The sequence below is a fragment of the Halichoerus grypus genome, chromosome 4 (assembly GCF_964656455.1).
Source record: "Halichoerus grypus chromosome 4, mHalGry1.hap1.1, whole genome shotgun sequence".
Lineage (NCBI taxonomy): Eukaryota > Metazoa > Chordata > Mammalia > Carnivora > Phocidae > Halichoerus > Halichoerus grypus.
Window position 1 is genome coordinate 4,383,485 of NC_135715.1, and position 25,928 is coordinate 4,409,412.

The following is a 25,928-nucleotide window of genomic DNA, read 5'->3' on the forward strand; positions in this document are numbered from 1 at the left end:
GTCTCTGGAGTGCAAAGGTATCTACATATATTTTCCATCAGTATCATCATACATTGGAGTACTTGTTATATCCAAGGGATATTTTTCATTCATCTGATATTTACTGAGTTCCAGCTATGTGTCCAAGGCAATGAGGAGAGATGAGAACTGTGCCCATATTCACAAAGTTTAGTCTACTGGATGACACTGTATACTTGATGTTTGTGTGTCTGTAATTCACAATGTTGATGATGAAAATGCTAGATGCCCAAATAACAGATAATGGTGAAATATAGTAAAAGACTGGAAGGGATTTTAGCAATACTAACATCAATTGTCATTCAACTTGAGGTCTGCTTTTAAGTGAGAACTACAATTGTTTACCAACTGTCTCCAGAGATTTTGAACTTGCCCCTGTGCTCTCCCCTAACCCAGTCTGTCCTGTGTTTAGAGGCCTGCATGATCACTATAGAGGAGCCTTGAACTCATTAAACATCAAGGAATATGTCCTGGGAATAAAGGCCACAAAAAACCCCACAAAAAACGAAAAATGAAAAACCAAAAGCCCAAACAAACAATATGCCACATTAAGTGCATATCTTATTGGTTTAAAAAAAATGATAATAGGAATCATGATAAATTTTTAAAAAGGGAATTACAGGTACATGATTAAAAATATAATGGAAGATAACAGAACTCGGACATAAACCATCACCCAGAGGAGAAATCCCACGACAAGGGACCCTGTGGCCTTCCACTAGTGTGCCTGCTAACTCTGTGGTCCTTCTTTCTTACCCTATACCAGATCCACTAGTTACTGCCAGGCTTAGTGATCACATATGATCTCTGTTCCATACCCTCCCTCTGTGTTGTCTCTTTTTAAGTGTGTTTTCACCTTTGTCTCTTTCCTGTGCTCAGCTTAAGTTAGATCCTGCAAGTGGCATATGTCCTGCATAATTATTGCTCCCCCCTGCCCTCCTCTGAAGGGTGGTTTAATCACACAGGCAACTTCTGATGTTTCTACTTCAATCACTGGCTAAGGGGTGTGTGTGTGTGTGTGTGTGTGTGTGTGTGTGTGTGTGTGTGTGTGTGTGTGTGTGTACCTTTGCTTACAGGTTCTGTTGCTATTCTAGATCTAAGTCTTTAAGAAATATAAAATATTACATTAATTGCCTTTGTGCATCTTCGTTCTTAGAGAAGGAAAAGTGTGGACTAACTTCAGCGAGCACATGCCACACAGAAAACACACTTAGCACTCCAAGGTGCTTAGCACTGTGCTAGGTGCTGTCAGACACAAAGAAATCACATGGCAACCTGCCACATCTTGGTTTATTTCACAAAGCCAAGACATACGAAAGGGAAATTAAGACAGTGTGTAACAAAGAACTGAATTGAATATAATTGAGTACCAAACTACAAGTTAGTGAGTGCCACAGATCTTCAGAAAGGGGAGAAACTATTCCTAGAGCCACTCTGAGTTTGGGTTATGGGTGTGGGAGCCTAGCGAGGTGAAAGGACATTCGATCTAGAGGTTAAAGCACGGTGCGTAAGTAAATGCACAGAAGAGAAATGAGTTTGATTCAGGAAAGAGAAGGAGTAGCCACCTTTTAGAAGCATATGGTTAAGTTTACCTTGTGAAGGACCCTATAGACCCAGAAGTCTGACTTTTTTCTGACTTTGATCTAATGAGAAATGCAGTCATAACTGCCCTTTGGTGGAGAAAGGTGTGGCATTGTTTTGGCAAGTTAGAACAGGACAAAGATCAAGGAGTGAAGCTCAGTGAAGTTAGAAACCAGTTCACTGACTTGTTAATTTTAGCCATTCTGACTGGTGTGAGGTGGTATCTCATTGAGGTTTTGATTTGGATTTCCCTGATGCTGAGCAAAAAAAAGAAAGAAAGAAAGAAACCAGTTCACTATTTAGTGATCAAGAATAAATGTCAAAAAGGAGTCAGAACAATACTTGGTATGTCATAATCATTCAGTAAAAGTGCTAGCTATTATAAAATAATGTCAGGGACTAGTATGGTAAGGCTGGGGCAATAAACAGTAAGATCTATTTCAAAAGTATCTGTTGCACAACAGGAGGAAGATGGATGCCCATATTTTTTATGCTTTGCTTATCTATCAAGGGCTGAACAAAGAGAATGAGAAGTCTTATCAGGTTAACTTCTAGATCTTCCACAGAAACACATTTAAATGCTTTGGGAAAATGTGGTTTGTTGTGTAATATTCTTAATTTTTGATCTATAGCCAATTTTTTGGAAGTGTTCCTAACGAGTACATTACTCTTGAGCAGATTACTCAAAGGTCTGTTGTGGGGGTTCAAGGATCATTAACACGCTCTACACTTGGGTATTACACTTGCAGGTATTCAGAAAATGTATTTCCCTCCCTTTTCTTTGATAAGGTAACTGTTACAGTCTCTAACCAGACCCACCTGTTCATGACTTTTAGCATGTAACAGAATGTAATGCAAGAGTTGGAGAGTGAAATAGGAATGTGAAAAAATCTTTTTTGAAAACAAAAACTAGTAGTCTAAAAAACTACTTTCTCTTGGGATTCAGGTTGGCGGTCTTTGAGGAAAGTACATGGGAGATCTCACCTCCCACATCCACCAGTGGAAGGGTAGTCTCCAATAAGTGAACTCTTCATCTCCACTTGCACGGGGCCATTTAAAACGGTTTGTCATACATTTCCTATCATCCAACTGGTTCTGACACTATTGAAGCATGTGAGTTTCTTGTCAGGGAAAGCAAGCTACAGACTCTTAAAGACTGAATGAGTATCAGGCCATTTTAAATCATTCTAAACTATCAACTCCATAGTAATGGGAGGGAAAAAAGACCAGAATTTTGTGAGAAGGCACTTTATGAAATCTGAAGGCAATAGGCCTATGAACAGTTAAAATGTACTCATTCCTAGATTCATTTAACTAATCAAATGCTTTGGGGCCTTATTCATTCATGTGAATGAATAGGTTCATATATAGAAAATATTTACAGGGCGCCTGGGTGGCTCAGCTGGTTAAGCGTCTGCCTTTGGCTCAGGTCATGATCCCAGGGTCCTGGGATCGAGCCCCACGTTGGGCTCCCTGCTCAGTGGGGAGCCTGCTTCTCCCTCTGCCTGCTGCTCCCCCTTGCTTGGCCTTGCTCTCTCTGACTCTCTGTCAAATAAATAAATAAAATCTTTCAAAAAAATTTACCTTTAAAAAAAAGAAAAGAAAATATTTACTATTAGCCTAAATTAAATGTCTGTGGGAGGATATGAAGGAAGAGAATATAAATCTAACTTGTACTTATCATCCATACCATTACAACAAGAAAAATTCACTAATTTCCGTATGAATTCAGAAATTTTATTTAACCCTTAAGGAAACCTTAATGTCCTACCATATAATTTAGGTTAATAGAAAACTGGGGAAAAAAAGACTGAATACAAACTATCTTAAGACATTAATCAAACTTTTAATGTATCAATTTATTGCATATGTCAGTACAGAAAAATAGAAAGTATATTCTAAAAGAAATTTATTGTAAAAAAAAAAACAAATGTAAATGTTTGCTTGCCATGGCTAGCACATTGTGTACGCTAACATTCAAATCTGAGTTATAAAATTGTCTTACTGCTTCAAATAAAATATGGCAAATAACAAAAATATGATTTACATGAAACTGGGTTAACTTATTTTATCCTGGATATACTTGAATATGTTGAAAACAACTTGACTTTTCAGTATTCACTGTACTGACAGAAACTGTTATAAATTATGCTGAACAACACACACTCATCCCTGTTACATTATGTGTATATGGCACTTTTTGTAAAAAGTGTCTCTTATACGTAGTCCTATTTTTAAACTACATTTTTAGATACAAAATATAAATGGAGGTATATTTGTGCCATTTGGCAAAAACGTGTTGACTATAACTAGGATGAATGCATTTATTTTGCTATACAAATGAATATATTATTTCTGATTAGCTAAGATGATGTGCATATATGGTAATATAAATAAACAGAAGTGCTTTTCATTTTCTATCCTACTGATTTAAAAAATAGATGTCTGTGCTCTGTCATTTCCAACTTTACCTGAGTGATATGAAAATACATAAATTTAAGTGGATTAATCCGAAAGCATTATAACGAATATTTCTCACAGTTTTTTTTTTTTCTTCTTCATTATTGTTGTCAAACATAATAGGAAAAAACGGAGAGGGGGGAGGTCAGTGCAAGAGTTCAGGGTATCTCAATCATGACTGATTTTAGAAGCGACTTCTGTGACATCCTCTGTAAAAGTTAACCTTATTTTTATCCAACCTTAAGGAAGAAAGGGACTCAGTAATAAAAACTGCCCTTAAACTGAGATTGCGAGAAAATTTATGTAAAATTCAACATGGCGTTCATTCTGTAATTTGACCAAACAAACCTATTCCTACCTCAAACTAAATCTTACAAAAATAAGAAATGAATATAAAAGCATCAGGTAGTACGAATTCTCAACAAGAGAATGTAACTGACATATTACCAAAGCTGGGACTTGGGTAATTACCAAGTGTCTACAGCTCATCATGAAAAAATAAGCTTAAGCTGCCCAGTAACAAAATTGAAAATACCATTTCAATAAAAATATCAATTCTACAGTCAATGTATTTGCCATGTCAGGTGCTCCAGTCACTTTCTTGGTTAGAGACACCTTGCATACAAATGTATTGTTTTGCACTATTAGGTATCCTTTTTGCCAATCTCTTCAGTTAATCATTTCCTGGATCTACATTCAAGAACCCGGTCACATTCCCTTTCCAGCTATTTCCATTCATTTAGTATCTTTTATCTTTCATCTGTCAAAAATTACTTCTATTTTGCAATATCCTTTTTAGTACTAAATTCTTTTTGCCACCCCCCCCAATAATCCCTTTTAAAATAATGGATTTTGATCTAAATAAACTGTATCTTGCCATACTTAAAATCATTCTAGGATTTCCAAATTTACAGTAACTTAAAAACTTAAAAATCATTCATAATCTCTTAACAGCTGCTCTTGCAAAATGCATCAGAAATTAATACACAAGACAGAAACACTTCTATTCCCACTAAGACATGTGTCCAAATGAAGGAGTGACCCATGAAGAATTCACGTTTTATTAAGACCAATTGTTTTGGCCACAAAGTTAGACATTGTTTGAAAAAATGATGCCATGGGCTTCATGGACCACAGTTAACAAGAATTTGTTTTCTATCCTCTTCCCATCTAAGGAAATCTCAAATATAGAAGCCAGGAAAGAAAGATGAGCTACAAGCCTAAACACAGCCTCCTCCCTCTGCTGCAGAAGAAATGCCTCTTAATCCGAAGGGAATGAAGGTGGGGATGGACACAAGTACTTTACAACTTTTGAAATCCTGGCTTTAGGGAAAACAAAAACAAAAACAAAACTTTATAAACCCTAAAAAAAAAAAAAAAAGCAGCATAAGAACAAAACACCGATGAAGAAAAAGCTTTTATACTTCATCAGCATACTATTTACAACTAAAGTTGATAAACCCCTCCACAAGCAGTAGACTAAATAATCACATGAAAACACATGAAGGTACTCTGTAAACTTTAAAGAATGATAAAAGTCTACGGTGTGCCAAGTAGGCTCATGTCTAAGGACACTACATTTGTTGTATTAACTCGTTTCTTTTTACTACATTACTATTTAGGATAGTCATTCTACATAGCAATGATTGACAAGATGGAAAGTATCCTTTAATCGTGGTGAATTTATACATAAAAATACTCCTTCCACGATATGCATTACCAACTTTTTTTAAAAAAAGCATGACTTTCTAACAATAATTTATAGAAAAACAGTGTCCTTTAGAAATCATACTTGCTAGAATGTATTTTTTTCTAAATACTGACATAAAGTGAATAAGAATGTTATTTGGCAAAAGTATTTCTAGCCCTATCTCCATGGAAAGATTTTCAAAATTAAGGTCAAGAACATTGACCCATTATTTCTCTGCTCTAGCTGCTTGCACAAAGCCAATAAATATAGCTAAAATATTCAAAATATGGTACGTTAAAGCTGACATAATGTAGAGAGCTCAATTACACCTAATTTTTGAGGATGACCTGAAACAACTTAGCACAATTATACCTCATAGCTTATATTTTTTAAGGTAAATCCTGCAAGTTTTAAGGGGCTCTTTTTTTTTTAAGTTTTTCTTACTCTTCTATATGTCTAAATGCTACTTCTCACTTATAGCCACTTAATTGTTAAATGTGGTAATAGGTTCTGTAAGAAAAAGCTCTAGAGTTCCTTCACTCCCACATTCCTACATGTAGGAGAAAAATAAATAATTGACTTCCTGAAACTGTCTTTCAATACTATCATTAACAACTGAAACATTAAACCAAAGAACAGCTTTTTTGCTTTTGTTTTTGTAACTTTTATTTTCAGAAAGTCCAATAAATGATATCTTGACTTTAGTGGGCTAGATATACCTAGATATTGGACTTAAAAATCAAATGTGGGACTTTCTCTAAAATCGTATGTACAATCATGTAATGATAAGACTTGCTAATTTAATTCTTCAACAAGTTCTAATTGTCATCATGACTGCTATTAGTGGTTCAGCTGTAGACGTACAAAACTGACAGAAGCTAAAATTCTCTTTGCCACCAAAATTACAAATGTTAAAAAGTTCAAATATGCACATCAAAGCTGCAGTAAAATTCTAAATTTCTATTTTTACATGCCATGATCCAGACTGTACCTAACAAAACACGGTACATTTATATTGGAAAAGTGGGGTCCCATTTATTTGTAAGAAAAAGCTGGATCTCAGCGTTCACCAGAGCAAAAGTCAGTGGCAACCTGCACACAGGCCTCAATTTCACTTCTTGCCAAGAACAAAATAGAGTTTACATAAAAATAGATATGACCCAGGTTACCATATACATCGGTATATGACCAGTAGTATTTACATTAAAAACATTGCATTGCATAATTCAAGGAATAAAATACCATCATGCACTTCACTTTACCTGTTACGGGGAAGGATGCAGTTACACACCACGTTTGCTCACCATGATTGTCCCGGTATTCACTAAAGGCAGAATACTCAAAGGTTTCTCGTTTACAAATCTCCTTCCGCACCCCGCCATTAACCCAAGTGTCACACAGGGCACACCACTTAGGCCACAAGAAACTTTTGAATACAATATGCGATTACACTGGCATATTGAAGTGAAGGTATGGATACATAACCACATTGAAAGGCTGGATGAAAATGTATGAAAGAATCCCAAGAATTCTAGTTCTTCAAATGTAAAAAACTATTTGGATCATCTCAAAGGAGCACTGAAGTCCTTTCAAAGTTTAATGTCACTCTTCAGACAAGTACAGACATAACACATTTCTAGAAAGGAACATTCTTTATCATTCTGCACAAATTAAAATACAGTGCATGAGTCAAAAGGAGCAACGTTAGATGATTGTTACGTTAGAGGAAGTTTTGGCCATTTCTCCCGGAGAACGACTTTTGAGGACCTCTCTGATGAACTGCTCGAGGGCGGGGAAGTAGTCCTGGCACTGCCACGTGTCATTGTGAGTCCCGTCAGGGAAGACGGCCAATCTCTTAGTCCGGGACGGGGAGAGCTCGTAGAGCTGCTTCATCATCACTGGTGGAATTAACTGGTCAGAGAGTCCGGAGATGAAAAGAGAAGGCATTCTGCACTGAGAGATTTTTCTGTAGGACAAGAATTTATTTTTGTAGCACCATAAAGGAAGGTAACGCATCGGAAAGAAGGAAAATAAAGTGCTGGCCATATGCGGTATGCTTAGAAATGTATTCTCCACCATAATGGCTGAAATCCTGTGTGAATTTTCAGAGGCCAAGTGAATAGCCACTGCTCCTCCCAAGGAACGGCCAAAAAGGAAAATTTTTGTCTTGTCAAGGTCAGGTCTAGTCATCACATAGTCTAGCACAGCTTCAGAGTCTAAGTAGAGTCCTTCTTCACTGGCTTCTCCTTCGCTTTTCCCATATCCTCGATAATCAACAAGCAAAAGATTAACTTTGAGGTTAACCAACATAAGCAATGCATTCGGTAACCTGTGACCTATGTTGCCTGCATTCCCATGAAAATAAATTATAGTTGGGGAATAGGGCGAATTGTCTCCAGTGTATCTTATCAAAATAAGATTTAGACGCACTCCATCTTTGGTTCTGATGAAAATGTTTTCGTGTGGAATACCAGTGGGCATGGGAACATAAAGGCGTGAAGAAGATGGCTGTTCTGGAAAATAAAGCAATACATCCTGGAATTTATATAGAATACCTGCTATTGATACGAATATTAACAAAAGTAAGATAATGCCTCCATACAGATGAAAAGTCACTATTAAAGGTAAAAGAGAAATACGGCAAAGAGCCCAAGACCATGAAGCCAAGGCTATTAGCCATCTTTCAACAAAGTTCCACAGCATCCAGGACTTTTCCATGGTCGCTCTCCGTAAGTATCCTAAAGAGAGAGAGAGAGAGAGAATCAGTAATTCAACATACATTATTTTAAAAGTTAGATCCATGATATAATAAATTATGGTACTAGGAGAATCCTCGGAAGGCTACATCAGTCCACCCACCGTTGCTCTAATTCCCCTTGTTCGTTCTGTTCTCAACAGTCTCCTTTTTCCTTCCACTGCTGTATTTAGGAAACACAAATATTCATCAAATTATACTCATTTTTTTAAAAAGTGCTTAATTACTGCCAGGTACTTTCATTAATGCATTCTCCTTGATTTGACAGAAAAATCAGTTGATGCCATGTTCCCAAATTTTTATATAAGGGAATGGACGCTCAGGGGTGTAAGTAAACTGCTGTGCTCCCAGCTCCTCAGGTACAAGAGGCCAGAGGCCAACGAGCACGATCCCAAAGCTCCTCGTGTGCCCACAAGTGGGCTAGGCAGGCTGAGAAAAAAATTTTTTTTTGTATTGAGGTTTGACATGTAACATTGTATTATTTCAGGTGTACAACATAAGGATATTTATATATATTGGGAAATGATCACCACAGTAAGTCTAGTTAACATCCGTCACCATTCACAGTTGCAAAAATTTTTTTTTCCTATGATCAGAACTTCTATGATCCACTCTCTTAAAACTTCCAAATACACAACACAATATTAATGATAGCTGCCAAACAGTACATCATATCCCCATGGCTATTTATTTTACAACTGGAAGTTTGGACATACACCCGTTTCATCCATCCCTGACTCTGGCAACCAACAATCTGTTTTCTGTATCTATAAACTTGGGGTTTGGGTTTTTTTAGTTTTTTGGGGCGGGGGGTTAGATTTTTTTTTTTTTTTTGGTCTTTCTCTGACTTATCTCAGTAAGCATAATGCTCTCAGGTCCATCCATTTTGTTACAACAGCAAGATTTCATTCTTTTTTATGGCTTGGTAATATTTCATGTCTGTATGTATCACGTTTTCTTTATCCATTCATCCATCAATGGACACTTAGGTTGTTTCCATATCTTGGCTGTTGTAAATAATGTTGCAATGAACATGGGGGTCCACATATCTTTTTGAGTCAGTGGTTTTGTTTTCTTTGGATAAACAGCCAGAAGCAGAATTGCTTGATCATATGGTAGTTATATTTTTAATTTTTTGAAGAACCTCCATACTATTTTTCATAGTGGCTGCACCATTTATATTCCCACCAACAGTGCACAAAGGTTTCCTTTTCTCCACATCATTGCCAACATTTATTTCTTGTCTTTTTGATAACAGCCATTCTGACAGGTATGAGGGGATATCTCACTGTGGTTTTTTGATTTGCATTTCCCTGACAATTAGTGATGCTGAACATCTTTTCATATACCTACTGGCCATCTGTATGTCTTCTTTGGAAAAATGTCTATTCAGATCTTCTGTCCATTTCATAATCATATTGTTTGTTTTGTTGCTATTACGTTGAGTTCTTTATATACTTTGGAGACTAACCCCTTATCAGATACATAATTTGCAAATATATTCTCCCATTCAGTAGGCTGTCTTTTCATTTTGTTGATGGTTTCCTTTGCTGTGCAGAAGCTTTTTAGTTTGATGTAGTCCCACTTAATTATTCTGTGCTTTTGTTGCCCCTGCTTTTGGTGTCATAGATCCAAAAATCATTGCCAAGACAGATGTCAGGGGCTTACTGCCAAGTTTTCCCCTAGGAGTTTTGTGGTTTCAGGTCTTAAAGTCTTTATTCCATTTTGAGTTAATTTTTGTTTATGGTGTAAAATAGTGGTCCAGTTTCATTCTTCTACATGTGGATATCCAGTTTTCCCAGCACCATTTGTTGAAGAAACTGCATATTCTTGGCTCCTCTGCTATAAATAAACTGACCATTTGTGTGTAGGTTTATTTCTGGGCCATCTCTTCTGTTCCACTGACCTACGTGTCTGTTTTTATGCCAAAATCACATTGTTTTGATAGAGCTTTGTAATATAGTTTGAATTAGGGAGTGTGATGCCTCCAGCTTTTTCTTTTTCAAGATTGTTTTGGCTATTTGGGGTCTTTTGTGGTTCCATACAAATTGCAGGATTATTGTTCTATTTCTGTAAAAAATGCCACTGGAATTTTGATAGTGATTGCACTGAATCTGTAGACTGTTCTGGGTAATATGGACATTAAAACAATTCTTCTAACCCATGAACAAGGAATATCTTTCCACTTATTTCTGTCTTCTTCAATTTCTTTCATAATGTCTTATAGTTTTCAGTGTACAGATCCTTCCACCACCTCGATTAAACTTATTCCAAGGTATTTATTTTTTTATGGAAATGTAAATAAAACTGTTTTCTTAATTTATCTTTCTGATATGAGCTAAGGTAGGTTGAAGGCAAATTTTATGAGATGGTTAACATGTTCTAACCAATCAAGGCCAGTATGATATAATTTATTGTCAATTTTGTTTTTTTTTAAAGATTACTTATTTATTTAACTTATTTTATTTATTTATTTGACAGAGAGACACAGCGAGAGAGGGAACACAAGCAGGGGGAGTGGGAGAGGGAGAAGCAGGCTTCCCGCTGAACAGGGAGCCCGATGTGGGGCTCGACCCCAGGACCCTGGGATCATGACCTGAGCCGAAGGCAGACGCTTAACGACTGAGCCACCCAGGCGCCCCTATCTTTTTCACATTATAAATTATAACTAAACAAACTAAAGGATAAAATATTTTCTTCTCTACCTGGAGGTTTTCACAGTTAAACAATTTACTTAAATTAACCACTCGTTTCTAATACTGTATTATTTTTGAGGAAAAGTTGAATAATTTGTTGTTCACATCCGATTAAAAAGAAATTTCTGATTGCCAGTGTCATGAAATAACGCACAGTCTTTCATGGAGCCCTTAGTGCAGTGTCCTATCCGTGAGTCAGAACACGCTGCTATGATGTGTTGTACTGACAAGACCATAAACACCTGAGGAGTAAGTGTGAAATAACAGACACAGCATTTCCATTTGAGAACCAGAGATAAATGAAGAAAATGACTTATTGGAGAAAATTTTTTTAAAGATTTCTAAAATTATAACTGATAAAATAAAATACAGAAGAAAAGTGATTCAAGTCAAATTTTTTTGGTTACCAAATAAAAAAGTTAATGCACGCTGCCTTAAAAAGGCAAAAAAGGTGAGACGTGTTTTAAGTTTTCTTACATAGCAGTCATCTATTTACATATTTGCTAAAAAAATATTAAATTCTATTTTACTACTAACACAACTACCATAAGTTATTCTTAAATTTAATAAATGTTAGGGACTGATTTTTTAGATTTTACTGTATTCCATAAGCTAATAAATGTGACATTTTCATTCACTGAATTAAACACTGAAAAAAATCATAAAACCAAGTTAAATTAGATTGGCTACAAAGATGAGTTAGATGACTTAATAGATTTGATTTTTCATTATCTCACCAAACATGTCTCACTATTTCGCTAAACACAGACTTCCAAATTTGAGTTCTTGTTCAAATGACTCTCTTTGAACATAAACCAACATAGCATTTTTCTGAAGTTTCTCTGAAATCAACACTGCCACCCAGTTGTAGCAAGTTTTATTACAATGAGCACTATGGAAAGCCAGAGAAAAGCAGGTATGTGAGGTAAAGCACAAATTCAAGCCTAACAGTCACAGAAGCAATACCTGAGCAGCAGGTGTCAAGAACTGGTTAAAAACCAGATTGAAAGAGGTTGCACTACAGCAGCCAAATAAGCCAATTCATTCAATACTGAAAACTGTTCCAGATCAATAATCAATCAGTGCCTTTACAACCTATGACAGCTATTTATCAACACAGCTTAGATCAGACAGGGCTACTCCATATTCCTTCAACACAGTATTTAAGTCTCAACAACACATCTGGCCCACTTAAACTTTTCATCTAATGTTTACTTAATTTTATTTTTTTTTAATTGTAAGTGATATCAATGATTTTCATTTGTACCCAAAAGATATACTGGAGAAATGTGAAAACACACCAGCATTAACTTTTTACATCAAAATAAAAATTTTTTTTGTGTAATGATTAGGATTAGCGGGGTTTGGAATAAAATACAAATATACTAGAGCATTGCACTATTTGGAAAATAAGATACCACTTAAGGTATTTCTTTAGTGAACAATTTTACTGTATTTTTCATGGTTAAAGCCAATCATTTATGACAGTTATCAGAGAGATGAGTAACTCAAACACCATTTATTTGGTGATTTAGTAGAAAAAAAACACACAGTAAAATTTCATCAACCTAAATTCTGCTCTACCATATATTTCCTAAATAATCTTGTGTTTATCACTTATTTCCAGTCTGAATTTCCTTTTCAGTAGAATGAGAATTTTTAAAACGCCTACATATAAGGCCAGTCAGCATTACCAAATGAAACTAATTTAAAAAGCACTTACTACATCAAAAACTAATGATGTATTGTAGGGTGACTAACATAACATAATAAAATAAAATTTTAAAAAAAAAGCATTTACAAATGCTATAGAGATATGTTAACTTTATTTGCTTTTGTGACTAGTATTTCTAGCTGTACTACTATGTTCCTAACCATGTTCTGCTCAAATTAACATCAACATCAGAATGTAGCAAGCAAATGTAGAAATTTGATAAGGCTCCCTATATCCTGGATAATCAAGAGTTGACCAATTTTCAAATCAAACAAAAACTACTAAAATATTTCATATGTGCATATATATCAAATATATAGGAAAAAATAGTTACAATTATCAATTATTCGAACTTTGAAAAATTATCTTTTTAAAGTAGCCTCTTTGACATCTAATTTCAACATAAAATACTGAATTTAAATCTATAAGGCCAAGAACGGTCTTTCTCTTTTTCACTACTGTATCCCTACTGGGTAGTACACCACTTTACATATATTCAAGACTAAAATGTTTTTTAAATGGATAATCCAGTAATATACCTAAATTATTAGACTTCTGAGAAAACATAACTGTATTCTGAGCACTGGGCATACATATATTTAGGACCAGACATCAGAAAAAATGGCATATTTTAGTCCACTTTTGCTCAGAAATAAGAGGAATTAAATTTGTTTTCCACAAAGCATTCCTGAAAAGTCACCTTAACTAAATGACTTTGTGATAAACAAACATAATCTTATAATTTTAAACTGTGGAAGACAATATCAAAGTCAATCCATTTGGAGGAATAGCAAATGGAAATCAACTTTAAGGACAGGTGAATAAAAACGGCTCTGAAGTATGTACGCTGTCTCCTCTTTAATATGCTTTGGCATACTGGTGGTTTAGAAAGAGACCTCTACTCACACACTGCCTTATTTTTACCTAACCCAGTTTGCTAATAATTTCTGCTCCCTAGTCTGTGTCACACTTCTATGCTCTTAAAGAACTGGAGCAAGCAAACCTAACATAGGGAAGATTTTTTTACTTACTAAACGTGTTGAAACTGTCAGGGGTGCCTGGGTGGCTCAGTCAGTTAAACCTCTGCCTTTAGGGGCGCCTGGGTGGCTCAGTCGTTAAGCGTCTGCCTTCGGCTCGGGTCATGATCCCAGGGTCCTGGGATGGAGCCCCACATCGGGCTCCCTGCTCAGCGGGAAGCCTGCTTCTCCCTCTCCCACTGCTTGTGTTCCCTCTCTCGCTGTCTCTCTCTGTCAAATAAATAAATAAAATCTTAAAAAAAAGAAAAGAAAAAAAAAAGAACCTATCAGCACAATACAATTACTGGAGCCATCTGCTGGCATGTAAAAACAATTTCGTATAGACCCAGATGTCATGAAAGGTAATGAAAATGAACAGTGCCTCTAATACAGTCCACTGCCTAGATCCTACAGCTAGTGGTATGCAAGTTTTCCATAGATTTTGTCAATAACTTAGTGTGAGTAAAGGGTTAACAAAACCTCTTCTCAGGCAGGAAAAGCATGACCTCTGGTGAACCTTCTGGTACTGTTTCCCTGGAAACCTGGTAAAGGTGGGACACCAGCTGTTTCCAAGCAACATTTTGTGTGGTAAACTTGACCCCTAGCGGTGAGCTACATCTGGACTGAGCAGACACTGAGTAGGGCTACACATGTCCGGTAGGAAGTGTAAATAAGGCCGCCTCCCGGTGGGGACAGGACTTGTAAGTGGCGTGTTCTCTGCTGAGTCCTGGATGCAATGCCCGCGTGCTATTACAGAAGATGCAGCTCAGTCAGCGCGGCACCGCTCCCACCACATGTCATCGTTCCACTGGCCTGCGATGTTATTTGGGAACAACACACCTGATGCTGACATGCTGGGTCTTCTATTCCCTATCTTTCAACAAAGGGGACAGAGAGAGTGCCAGTAGGGCCTATCAGGTGTTGAGAGTGCAAATATCCAGCTGAACCCAAGACCACTGCTGCTGGTCATGGACAATGAGCAAGGCAACTGATTATACCTCAGAGTGCATTTTATGGGGCAAAACACGAAATGTGTTGCCAAAAGAGATGGATTATCTGCCAGGTTCTTTTGCATGCTCAAATGCATTTCCTGACATTATCTTAGTATCCTAAACCACCAACAGAAATGATGAGTTTAATATATTCAAAGTTAAACCAAAGTTTACACTAACTAGAAGGGTTGCTTAGCGGGAAAGAGCATTAGACCTATAGACAACAGAAACTCAGTCAACCAGTATCTTCTCATCTTCCATGCTTCTATGTTATTGTTTTAACCTTATGCCTACATCCTACACATCTGACTCATTCCCATTTCTCAGTTCTGCTCTTACCAGGCTATCACACCAGGTCGCACATGTCAAATGTCTCTAAAATCCATCTACCTGTGGCTTTAACCACTCCAGGAACTCTCTGCTTAATATGTGAAAATCTGATGCATGAGCCCTCATCACGATCTCTCATAAAAATTAAACCTCATTTGCCAATAAATCCAATGGATTTTTCTCCATCCACACTGTAACACCACAATCCTCAGCAACACCAAACACTGACTCCTCCTCAGCTTCCAGTATACTCAAATCCCAGTGTTCCTCCCTCTGATACACCCCCAAATGTAGGTATTTTCCAAGGTCCTGTCCATTTACCTCCTTTCCCTCAATCTCATTCTTTCTCATGGCTCCAACTATCACACTTGTATATAACTTATTCTAATTCCCTATGTCTACTCCATCTACAATCTCAATTTATCTGTTCCTTGAGTACCTGATGTTCACTGACACCTCAAACTTACCTACAAGTAACCACATCCTTCTCCTCACCTCCCATTTTGCATGCTTTATGTTAATTACAAAAAACAAAAAGCATGTGTAAACAAATATTTTTTTCAAAAACAGGTGAAATTCTGGAGTTCAATATATAGTAACATGTAAACTAAAATTTAATGTGTTACAGTTTCAAAAATAAACACATTATTATAACATGCACAGGTCTTGACTTTGAACGAAAAGTCAACATTAAAAATAATTTTGTGCTTTTTATTTAGATGAAGTGATCAGAGGCATCAAATTGATACTACTAAGCACTTCTCAAGAAATAATCTATTGAGGGGCGCCTTGGTGGCTCAGTCAGTAGAGTGGCCAACTCTTGATTTTGACTCAGGTCATGATCACAGGGTCAGGAGACTGAGCCCCAAGTCAGGCTCCCAGCTCAGCAGGGAGTCTGCTTCTCTACTTCTGCCCCTGCCCTTGCCCCTGCTCGTGCGCGCTCTCTTTCTCTGTCTCTCTCTCTCTCTAATAAAAATCTTAAAAAAAATAATCTGTTGAAAGCATTACTAATTTCTATTATAATGTATAGACAAAGTAGATATGATAATTTTCCTTTTAAGAGAATGGTTTTGAAGTATTAGCAACACCTTGATGTACTATAGAAGCACTTTAATCATATGACCAGAACTTACAGATCTGGTGATGATCATCTTGAGAATTTTATGGTCCTGATTAACTTGTTTTGTTCACCTTTAGTGCTCCATGTGCTTCAGGTATTTAAATATTAGACCGTTATGAGTACACAATCACCAATTTAAGACTAAAAGTAAAAACAATTTGAAGTCATGAAGCTGTCAGAACCATCATATTGAATACAGCGTGCGCCGAGTGGTTAAGTCAACCGAGTGAGTCATAGGCATGCTCACCTATCTCCGTTAATCATCTCATGTGCTCCCTCATATATACGTACTTGGAGAACTGCAAATGGTTCCATTTCTAAGGAAAAGTATTTAAATAAATATTGTCTAAGCTGATGTTCTAAAAAAAGAAAGACCAGTACCAAAGTCATGCCCCTCCTCAATGACACGAGTCCTCAGAACACAACCGCAAATCCCCATGGGCATTCTCAAACCCAGCCCGGGCCACTGAAGCAGTTCCACACTTGGTCTCCCAGCCTCGTCAGATTCCAGTGCATCCTACCATACTACTTAAAGATTGAAGACAATGCCACAAATATGTGCAGATCCTATTATCTGCATGATAGTGCTCGGGCACTAAGACTATTTACATTTCATAAATGGATAGTGCTTGTTCTCAAGTAGCTCATGATCTACTCGGTGGTAACTCTCAAGTAACTCATGATCTACTCAGGAAACAGGGGCATATATAACAGGGCATGTCTAACATAAATTGATTTAATTATAGAGGAGATGAAAAAAATCAAAGATCACAACGGCCCTTAAAACAGCAAGAGAAAAATAAAACCACAACTATGTGTCCTTTACAACATAATTTGAGTAATCTCTACATTTCATCATGCTTGGTTACTTAAAGAAACCAAGTGGAAATTTATGCAAACTTTTAAAAACAGGACAAAGCACAACTCCATGATTAAGGATTTTTCTTACTTGCTATCAAATAGCTGCCTATGCCACTTATTTTTATTCATTTAGCACAATTATTCACAGGAACTGGAAGTATTCAAGCATAATCTAAGTAAATACTTGGCAATCACAGTGTCGAGGAAATCAGAGTGGTGGAAATGGACGGTCTTCAAGGTCCCTATTAAGCCTCAGATCTTTCTATGCCAGTGGTTTTCAAAAGGTGGTTGCATTGCTGACTCCTAGGGGCCACCAAGACCCTTTCGAGGTATCTTCAAGATCCATATTATAATTATACTAAGACACTGTTTGCATTAATGGTACAAAACCAATGCTGGGCAGGACTGCAGCTGCCTAGGCCACAATCAAGGCAGTGATACCAAGAGCAGGAGTCCTATTCTCTATCCCCACGAACTCCAGGAAAGGGGGGAAGTCAGTTCTACTTAAGAATGTCACTGAAAAAGCTGTAAAAATTGTTAATTTAATTATATCCCAACCAATGAGTACACATCTTTAACATTCTGTGTGACGAATGTGTGACAAAATGGGGAGGACACAAAGAGCACTAGAGCTAGGTACTGAAATTCTGAGCTGTGAGCTGAACTAGCTGCTTTTTTCAGGCGACAATATTTTTTACTTAAAAAGACAATTGACAAACTGTGGTTATTCAGACTTAGGTGTCTGGCAGACATTTTACGGAAAATGAATGTGAAGTTGCCAATAGCTTCCCATGACTTCAGAGACTTTTCTGATGGCATCGTAGTAGCGATGATATTAGCAAATGTGATTTTTGATAAGCTTTTAAATTATCAACATTTTAAAGAATCTGCCCAACACAGCAAACAAATATTTTCCAAATGACCAATGAATGAGTCACATAATCAGGCATGAGTAAAAATTCATTATAAGATAAACCAATGGATTTTAATGTAACAAAGACAAAAGTTCTTTGATCTAATTTTCAGATTCCACAATGTAACTAACCCTTAAGAAACTACCATATTTGAGTATTGGAGTAATATCAAAGAATATCCATAATACTCCTCTCTTTACAACTACAGGTTTGTGTGAGCCTGATTTGCTTCACACCGTTCACCTAAAACAACCTACCCCTGAGAATGAATACAGAACCATGATAATCTGCCTTCTATTAAGCACACATTAAAGATATTTACAGAAATGTAAAACAATGCCATACTCCTCAAAACAGCTGTTTTGGATAAAAAATATATTAACATGTAATGAACTTTTTACTGCCACTTGAAAATGTTATATATTTTATAAACTCCCAGCTTTAATTTCTAACACAGTAAATCTCTCTCTCTCTATAGTACACATATACAAGAACACTTTGGCATCCTTGATAGCTCTTTAAAATGTAAAGAGGTTCTGAGACCAGAAAGCGTGAAAACCACTCTTCTATACTAACTATATAACCTTCCTACCTTTTTCCTCCAGAAACTTGTCACCTTCAAATTTAAGAACGATGTACTACGGGGGAGAACTAGATAACTATCAAATCATCCTAAATACCCCAGAAGTCGACCTGAAGACTGACAGAACAAACTCCACAACTAAAGGGAAAGCAGAGGCCACATGGAAGAAGATTCCTACAGCTGGGACTTCCAGTATTATGGCGAATAAAGTGGGGCAAGTGGACTTCCTTGTCTCGTTCCTGATCTTAGGTGAAAAGCATTCAGTCTTTCACCACTGACTAGGATGTTACTTGTGGGTTTTTTCTACATACGTATGGCCTTCACTATGTTGAAGTATATCCCCTCATACCCACTCTGTTGAAAGTTTTTATCATTAAATCAGATGTTCAAATTTTTCAAATGGTTCTTCTGAATACTGAAATGATCTTACGATTTTTATCCTTCAATTTGGTAACGTGTTGCATCATGTTGACTGAGAATATTGAACCATTTCTGCATCCCCAGAAAAAAATCCCTGAAACTAATATAACACTGCATGTTAACTATAGTGGAATTAAAATAAAAAATAAAATAAAACCAGAAAAATCCCCCCCCCCAAAGAACGATGTACTACATTAATTTAAATATTTTGTGCATTATCATATATACAGGTTGCTAAAGCTTGCTAGATTCTGGAAGAGAAATATCTTTAATAAAAACACCTAGCATTCTTCAGGCTCCCAAGGATCATAAACAGAAGACAGATGACAAACTCTGGAAAGAGAACTTTCTGCCTAGGCAAAGGTTGTGTCACTCTGGGTGAGGCTTGTACTCCGTGAATGCTGCTTCACACATTCTCACATCACTAGCCAAGTCCACATTTAAATGTGCCAACCCATTTTGAATGGGTATTCCCACATACCACTTTTTTACCTTGGGTCTCGGTTTCCAGATTTGCAGAAGAAAGCTGTTACCTGAATAATCCCTAAGGTCTCACAAAATCTATTTTATAGGTGACAGAGAAAAATTAAAGGTAGAGTTGGAAAATAAGCATTAGATTATAAATAGTCTTTGCTATCTAGTACAGTAGAAGGTTGGAGAGTCCAGTTATATGACTTTAATAAGTAACTGAAAAGTTAATGAGAGAGGTTTAAGTATGCACCAAGATTAAAAATGAGTCTAGAAATCTCCGATGTGCACAGATACAGTGATTTTATATTTCAGTTGAGGTTTGTGAAATATTTTATTCATCATACATTTTCAGTCTCCTTCCCACACCACTACTGTCAAAGTAACATATTTTTAAAGCATACACAGTTAAAGTTGTAGAAAATAACTTTGGCTGAGCAACCTTCCCATAAAACATAGCATGTTTTAGGATTGTGTAATTACTGGGAGGGGAGAAAGGAAAGCCAGGAATACACAAGGAACTATCAAGAGTTTTCATGAACTCTGAAAGGTCTTGTTTTTGCTTTAGTTAATGGAACTCACGTTAGTCTCTCCAATAAAAAGTAATGTACATGATGGCAAACACTACATTAAAGATTAATTTCAAGTCTAGAGTAACAACCACCATCAACGTCCTCCTTGCCAAAAATATTATCACTTCCCTCTGAAGTTGGTAACCTATTCAGATCAATTCTTTTTCCAGCTATATTTTATCCACAAATTATAAAGAAAAACAACTTAAATATATCAAGAACTAAAACTCCAAACTATGTGAATGAATACATTTTAATTATCATTGCCTCAATAACTAGCAGAGTAAATCAGACAAATACGTTATTCTTTCAATCATACTTAAAATTATATTTTAATAAAGGTTGGAATTCTCACACAAAAAAGTAAATGCTAATTAGCCTAATTATTTTTTAATCGCAGATGTTTACATTGTATTACACCGTGTACAGTGATTTACTGATTCTGCCAACAGTACAAGGTCTTTGAAAAGTACAGAAGATCTTTACCTGTACGTGAAAGACAAATTCCCCCAAACAATCTGAAGGTTCACCAACTGTATACATGCAATGGAAAAAGTCCTCAGTCGTGAATGTACTATTATTTTTAAAGGCCCTTGAGTCCATCTCAAATTGGTAATTTTGGAAACAGCTTGTTTAAAAATAAAAACTGATCATTCGTTAAAAAGCATACCTCCAAGTGACAGAACCATGTGCAGGTTCAAGTGAAGGCTGTAAAACATGGACAGCAAATTCGTGCGTCACTGCTAACAGCCAGATCACGAGGGATCTAGGAGTATCCCACGCTGCTCATCAAGAACTCCGAGGGAATTCAGTTTCCAATCACATTTCAAGTAATACAGAACTCAAGTGCAACCTTCCTGCATCACCGTATCTCCTTTTCTTCTAAGCAGCGGGAAGTTGAGAAATCATGCCAGCTGCAGAGCTGACATGGAAACACAGCGGCTATCAGTGCGCTGGAGACACCACAGAATGAATTCTCTACTTCCCTAATGGGTACCCACATGTCATCAATAATGAAAAAAGGTGTATTAACAGTCCTCTGGGACAGATGAACAACAGCGGCCTATGGAAATGTTGGACGGGAACTGAATCGTTCAGAGAGCGTTCTGAACTGGGATTTAAACCTGCTTCAGCAGGTATCTCGGACCTATGTACCAGGCAGCCACACAGAGAGCACTTTTGTGCTTTCCCCTTTACTGGAAGCGTGGAACACTTGGCAAATGCAGTCAACTCTGACAGAACAAAGATGACAGATCATTGTCACTGTGGAAGCCAATCACGATTTGTTCTGAGATTATAAATATCTGTAAGAAAAATTGTTTTAAAAGATCCACAAAGGCTAAAGATGCAAACAGTAATGTGAGAATTAAGACTGATAATGAACCTCAGGAAGTTTCCAACTTATGAAGGGGGCACTGTTCTAGACACTTCACTATACACTAGACGGATGAAACTTAAAAATTATTTTCTTATTATGATTCTCAGGCTAACTCACTAATGCAGAGAGTTCACGTCCTAGAAATACTCCACCTTTGCAACTTTAGAATGTACCACTGTAGGAGTTAAGACCTGTAAGAAACAGTAACATAAAATGTAATAATTCATTATGAAGTGTGTCATTTGAGGGGAAAAACATCTTAATTAGAAGAATTAGAAAAACTAGAACCCTTTTTGGTCTAAATCTAAGAAGGGTATCTACGGGCCTCAGGCATTCCTGAGGTGATAAAACAAGAATTAGAAAGATTTTAGAATCTGAGTTATAATTGAGTCCTAGAGTAGTGAAAAACAGAAACAGAAATACATTCCCCTGAGATGAGAAACAAGAGAGGGGAGATCATAGGAAAACAGCAGGCTTGACAGCTTCCTGAACCTATCACACCAGGTGATACTGTTAACCCAGAGCAACCTGGTTCGTAAGCCCTCTCACTCAGAGGGCCAGGGGCCGGAGCTGGGCCTGAGGAGGCAGGCGAGGCACCAGGACGGGAAGGCAGAGGAGCCAGGAGCTGGCTTAGATCATCCTCTCAAGTCAACTACCATGGGAGGCAGTGTGGGGCGGTGGAAAGAGACGTGTTTTCCGGCTTGGTCTGTTATTACCTGGGTGACTTTTGCCAGCTCACTTAGCTTCTCTAAATATATGTTTCCTCGTAAGTAAAGGGGAGATGAAACATGTAATTGAAAAACTGCTGGGATCAAATGTAATAGGTAGCGTGTTAATGCAGCTGCGTCTGTAAGACAGAAGTTGAAGTATTTTATGATCCACCAGAGCAGGGTAAGTGCAGTAAGTACAACTAGAAGTTCTGTTAGACTTGGATTAAATAATGGGTAAGACTCACCGGAGAATACCTGAGTATGTGCAGACAGGAAGTAATTAGGGCAATGCCTCATTCTTCTGTCAAAACCCAGCTCAGGGAGCAGCTCTTCAGAAAGCCCTCCCTTACTACCCACCCCATACTCCGTAGTGGGCACGCATGTACGTGGTGGCACTACTACGGTGTAACTAATCCCCCCGCCTCACACCGACCGGGAGCTCCTTGATGACGGGCACTCCTCTATTCGATTCTGTATTTTCAGAAGACAGTGCCCGGCACACAGTAAGTGTACCCACGATTACTGAACTGAGCAGGCTGTGTTCTGGGTCATTATGAGATGGTACGACACGGGTAACAGCAAACTGTCACTTCCTGAAATGAAACTTAACTTTTTAGTGAAAGACATGTGATCAATCCAAGCGGCACACAAAGAGGTGTTAACCCGTGCCAAGGGAAACCGCGAGGGGATCCGCGAAAACCGAACACCAGAACTCGACGCCCGTATCGTCTTGCGCCTTTCTACTCCGTTACCACCACCTACAGACCTACGCTGAACAGCTCCTGAAAAAGGATCTGGGGTTTTTTTTGTTTTTTGGTCACGACACCTTGGGCAGTCACACTACTGATGCATTTTGCAGAAAATAAAGGCTGACAGAAATCCACAGCAAGATGGGCTTCGACAGTGCGGGGCGCGCTCGCGCTGTTTCCTAGACGCCCCAAACTTCCTGCCGTGAAACCCGCAGGTCGAAACCTGTGAGCGGCAGGTCCCCGCGCCCCAGCAGCTGGGGATTTCTGGTTCACTTTTCCTCCGGGCGAGGGAGGGTGGGGGCGGGGCGGGGCGGTCTCCCAGTACCGGTCTGTGCGCGTTCCAGGGAACACCGCGGACCATTCCGACCCCGGTTCCAGGGCGGTCCCCGCACGGCACCCCGGGGGCCGTCGGTCACCGGCGCGCCTGCGTCCACGCTGGGCGCCCCTGTGGGCGCCTCCCCCGCCCCCGGCCGGATCCCGCAGCCCCGGGAAGGCCCCGCCGGCCGCCCCCCGCGCCCCCCACCCCGCGGGAGCGCACCCGGCAGCTCGGCGGCCGCGCACCGCACTTACTTAGACCTGCTCGCAGGCTGCAGAGTCGGCCGCGGAGTCGGCACCCGGCGCTGCGCAGCAGCGTCCCCCCTCGCCGCTTCCGTCGCTCCTCATCGTCCTCCGCCAGCCGAGGGGCCGCCGCCGTCGCCACGGTCTCGCCCGGAGCTCTTGCGGCGCCGCTCTCGGCTCCTCCACTTCCGGCCCACGCTCGGTGTCGCCGGCAAATCTGCCCGCCGGCTCCCACATCACCTGCTCTCCTCTCCGCCTTCCTCCCCGGAGTGGGAACCCGACACGCCCTCCGGGGCATGCGCACAAACCGCAGGCGGGGGGAGTCCCCGCGACGGTGGCCCAAAGGGACAAGATACCTTGGAGCTTGGTCCCCGGCGTACTGGAGCTCGCTGTAGGCTACCCGGTGGTTTCTGCGCCGGGGGCCCCTGGAGGCCTTCCGCCCCTCATCCGAGGTCCCCAGGGTGAGTGTTAGTAACGCACCAGATTTCCCTTCGGGACACAGTTCTAAGCGTGCACACAAATAAGTATTAATTACATAAGAAAGCGTGTCTGCCTAATAGAATTATGAGGGTATTAGAGTGTGTTCCTCTAAGTACTTAGAAGGCGTGCATAACTCATTTTGTTTCTGTTTTCTCCCAACCCTGCCCTCTCCTACCTCTATCAGAGGCCTGAACCTGGGGAGATTTAGAGAAAAAGAATGCAAAATTGTCTTATTTTTAAAATTTTACAAAAGCACAAGACTGGGGGAACATTCCTAGAGCCCAGGTCCTGGGAAGTGGCCACACAAATGGGCCCTTGAAGCTGGTGTTTTATTAGCTTCACTGTCTTTTTCTTTTTTAAGATTTTATTTATTTATTTTGAGAGAAAGCACAAGTGGGGTGAGGGGCAGAGGGAGAGAGAGAGAGAGAGAGAAAGAATCTCAAGCAGACTCCCTGCAGAGCATGGAGCCCAACTCAGGGCTCCATCTCACCACCCTGAGGTCATGACCTGAGCTGAAATCAAGAGTCGGAGGCTTAACCAACTGAGGCACCCAGGCACCCCTCATTATCGTCACTATCAACCCTCCTGGGCACCAAGTTGTACTAAATTGTTTTTCTACAGATGTCTGTCCCCCTCCCTCATTCATTCCCTATTCTCTGTACCCTATTTTATACATATACAAAGAATATTTCATATTTAAAAACAAACAAACATGTATCCTCCATCAGATGGAGAGCTCCAGGTCATAAGCTCTCGATAATAGCTTCTTCTTGTTTGTCGCCTAATAAATGCCAGGCACTAAGGTAGACTACTTAAATAAATAAACTAATAATCACAGCAATTCTAGAAGATACTTAATGAAAAACCTCTGATTATCTTTGAACCAAGCATTAGAAAAGCTAAAATATCATGGTAAATTGGAGATGAAGATTTGAATTAATTTGGAGTTTGGTTTCATAATCCATGGTTCTTCTCATATCAAAAATATAAAGTACAAACTCTGACATTGTAGGAGCTCAGTAGATGCTGAACAAGGTGCAAATGTGCACAGACAAATGCCTTTCATAAGATGGGCAACTGTGGGGGGTCCTTTACCAACACTGTTGGGTGTTACTCCAAAACAAATTGATAATTAACTTGAATAGTAGGTAGAGAAATTACCATCACAAGAGTATCATGTGACTTTAAAACTTCATAGCTAATTTCAGAGAAATGTTTGGATAACTTAGGTGAATTAGACATACAAGGAAATTCACTGAATGTTGTTGGGCTAGAAGGAGCCCTAAGTCTAGCTCTACTACAAACCAATACTGTGAATTAAATAAGTGTCAGTTTTGTAAAATGAAATTTTTGTACACTAAGTGCTCCTAAGGGCACTTAACAGCTCTAAAATGTTCTCAGAGTCTGTTGCAGCAAAATACCACTTTCTTAAAATACCACATCTTAAAGCAACAGTATTTTATGCTAAGAGGAAATAATTATAAAAGCTGTTTCCCCCATCGTCATGGATAATTTCTCAATTCTCCATGAAAGAAAACAAACCATAACAAAATATTGGTAGAAATCAACAGCTCCTGGAACAGAAGGACTAAGTTTGTTTTCATCTCAATCTTGAATGCCTAGCACAATTACTCTATTGGTGCTGAATAAAGGTTTGCCAAATAATTTTATTTTGAATCCTTGAACAGACACTTAGAAGAGTCCATAGTTGATTTCTGGGCATGCAACTCTTTATGTCTGTATTAAGAATTATATATTATGTGTTTTTATGAATTATGTATTTCTGTATTAAGAGATAAGAACTCACGTCAAAGTTGTACCGTTGTGAGAAACAAATAGGAAAGGACAGCCTTAGGCAATTTT

At 38.5% G+C, this 25,928-nt stretch overlaps 2 protein-coding genes across 16 annotated transcripts in view; one reads left to right on the plus strand and one right to left on the minus strand.

The window, feature by feature from the left end:
* Positions 1–3,425: 3,425 nt before the first annotated feature.
* Positions 3,426–23,870, minus strand: ABHD13 (abhydrolase domain containing 13). Of its 6 annotated transcripts, none has more exons than XM_078070091.1 (4): positions 23,598–23,870; positions 21,346–21,422; positions 20,861–21,112; positions 3,426–8,487 (listed from the first exon to the last, which is right to left on the minus strand). In XM_078070091.1, exons 3-4 carry the CDS (start codon positions 20,907–20,909, stop codon positions 7,454–7,456), a joined length of 1,083 nt encoding a protein of 360 aa, XP_077926217.1. In that variant the 5' UTR covers positions 20,910–21,112; positions 21,346–21,422; positions 23,598–23,870; the 3' UTR covers positions 3,426–7,453. The 6 variants fall into 6 exon arrangements, with proteins under 6 accessions (XP_077926217.1, XP_077926219.1, XP_077926220.1 ...); XM_078070093.1 differs by adding an exon at positions 13,946–14,161 and having other exon boundaries at positions 20,861–21,422; XM_078070094.1 differs by lacking the exons at positions 20,861–21,112; positions 21,346–21,422 and adding an exon at positions 13,946–14,161.
* Positions 23,871–23,913: 43 nt separating this feature from the next.
* LIG4 (DNA ligase 4) overlaps positions 23,914–25,928 on the plus strand; it is an 82,326-nt gene continuing 80,311 nt past the window's right edge. For 7 of the 10 annotated variants that reach the window (XR_013446847.1, XR_004915830.2, XR_004915817.2 and 4 more), the window contains exon 1: positions 23,914–24,046. The gene's annotated coding sequence lies outside the window, so the exon portion shown is untranslated. The remainder of the gene's footprint in view (positions 24,047–25,928) is intronic. The other 3 variants (XR_013446845.1, XR_013446848.1, XM_036087325.2) reach the window with 3 other exon arrangements.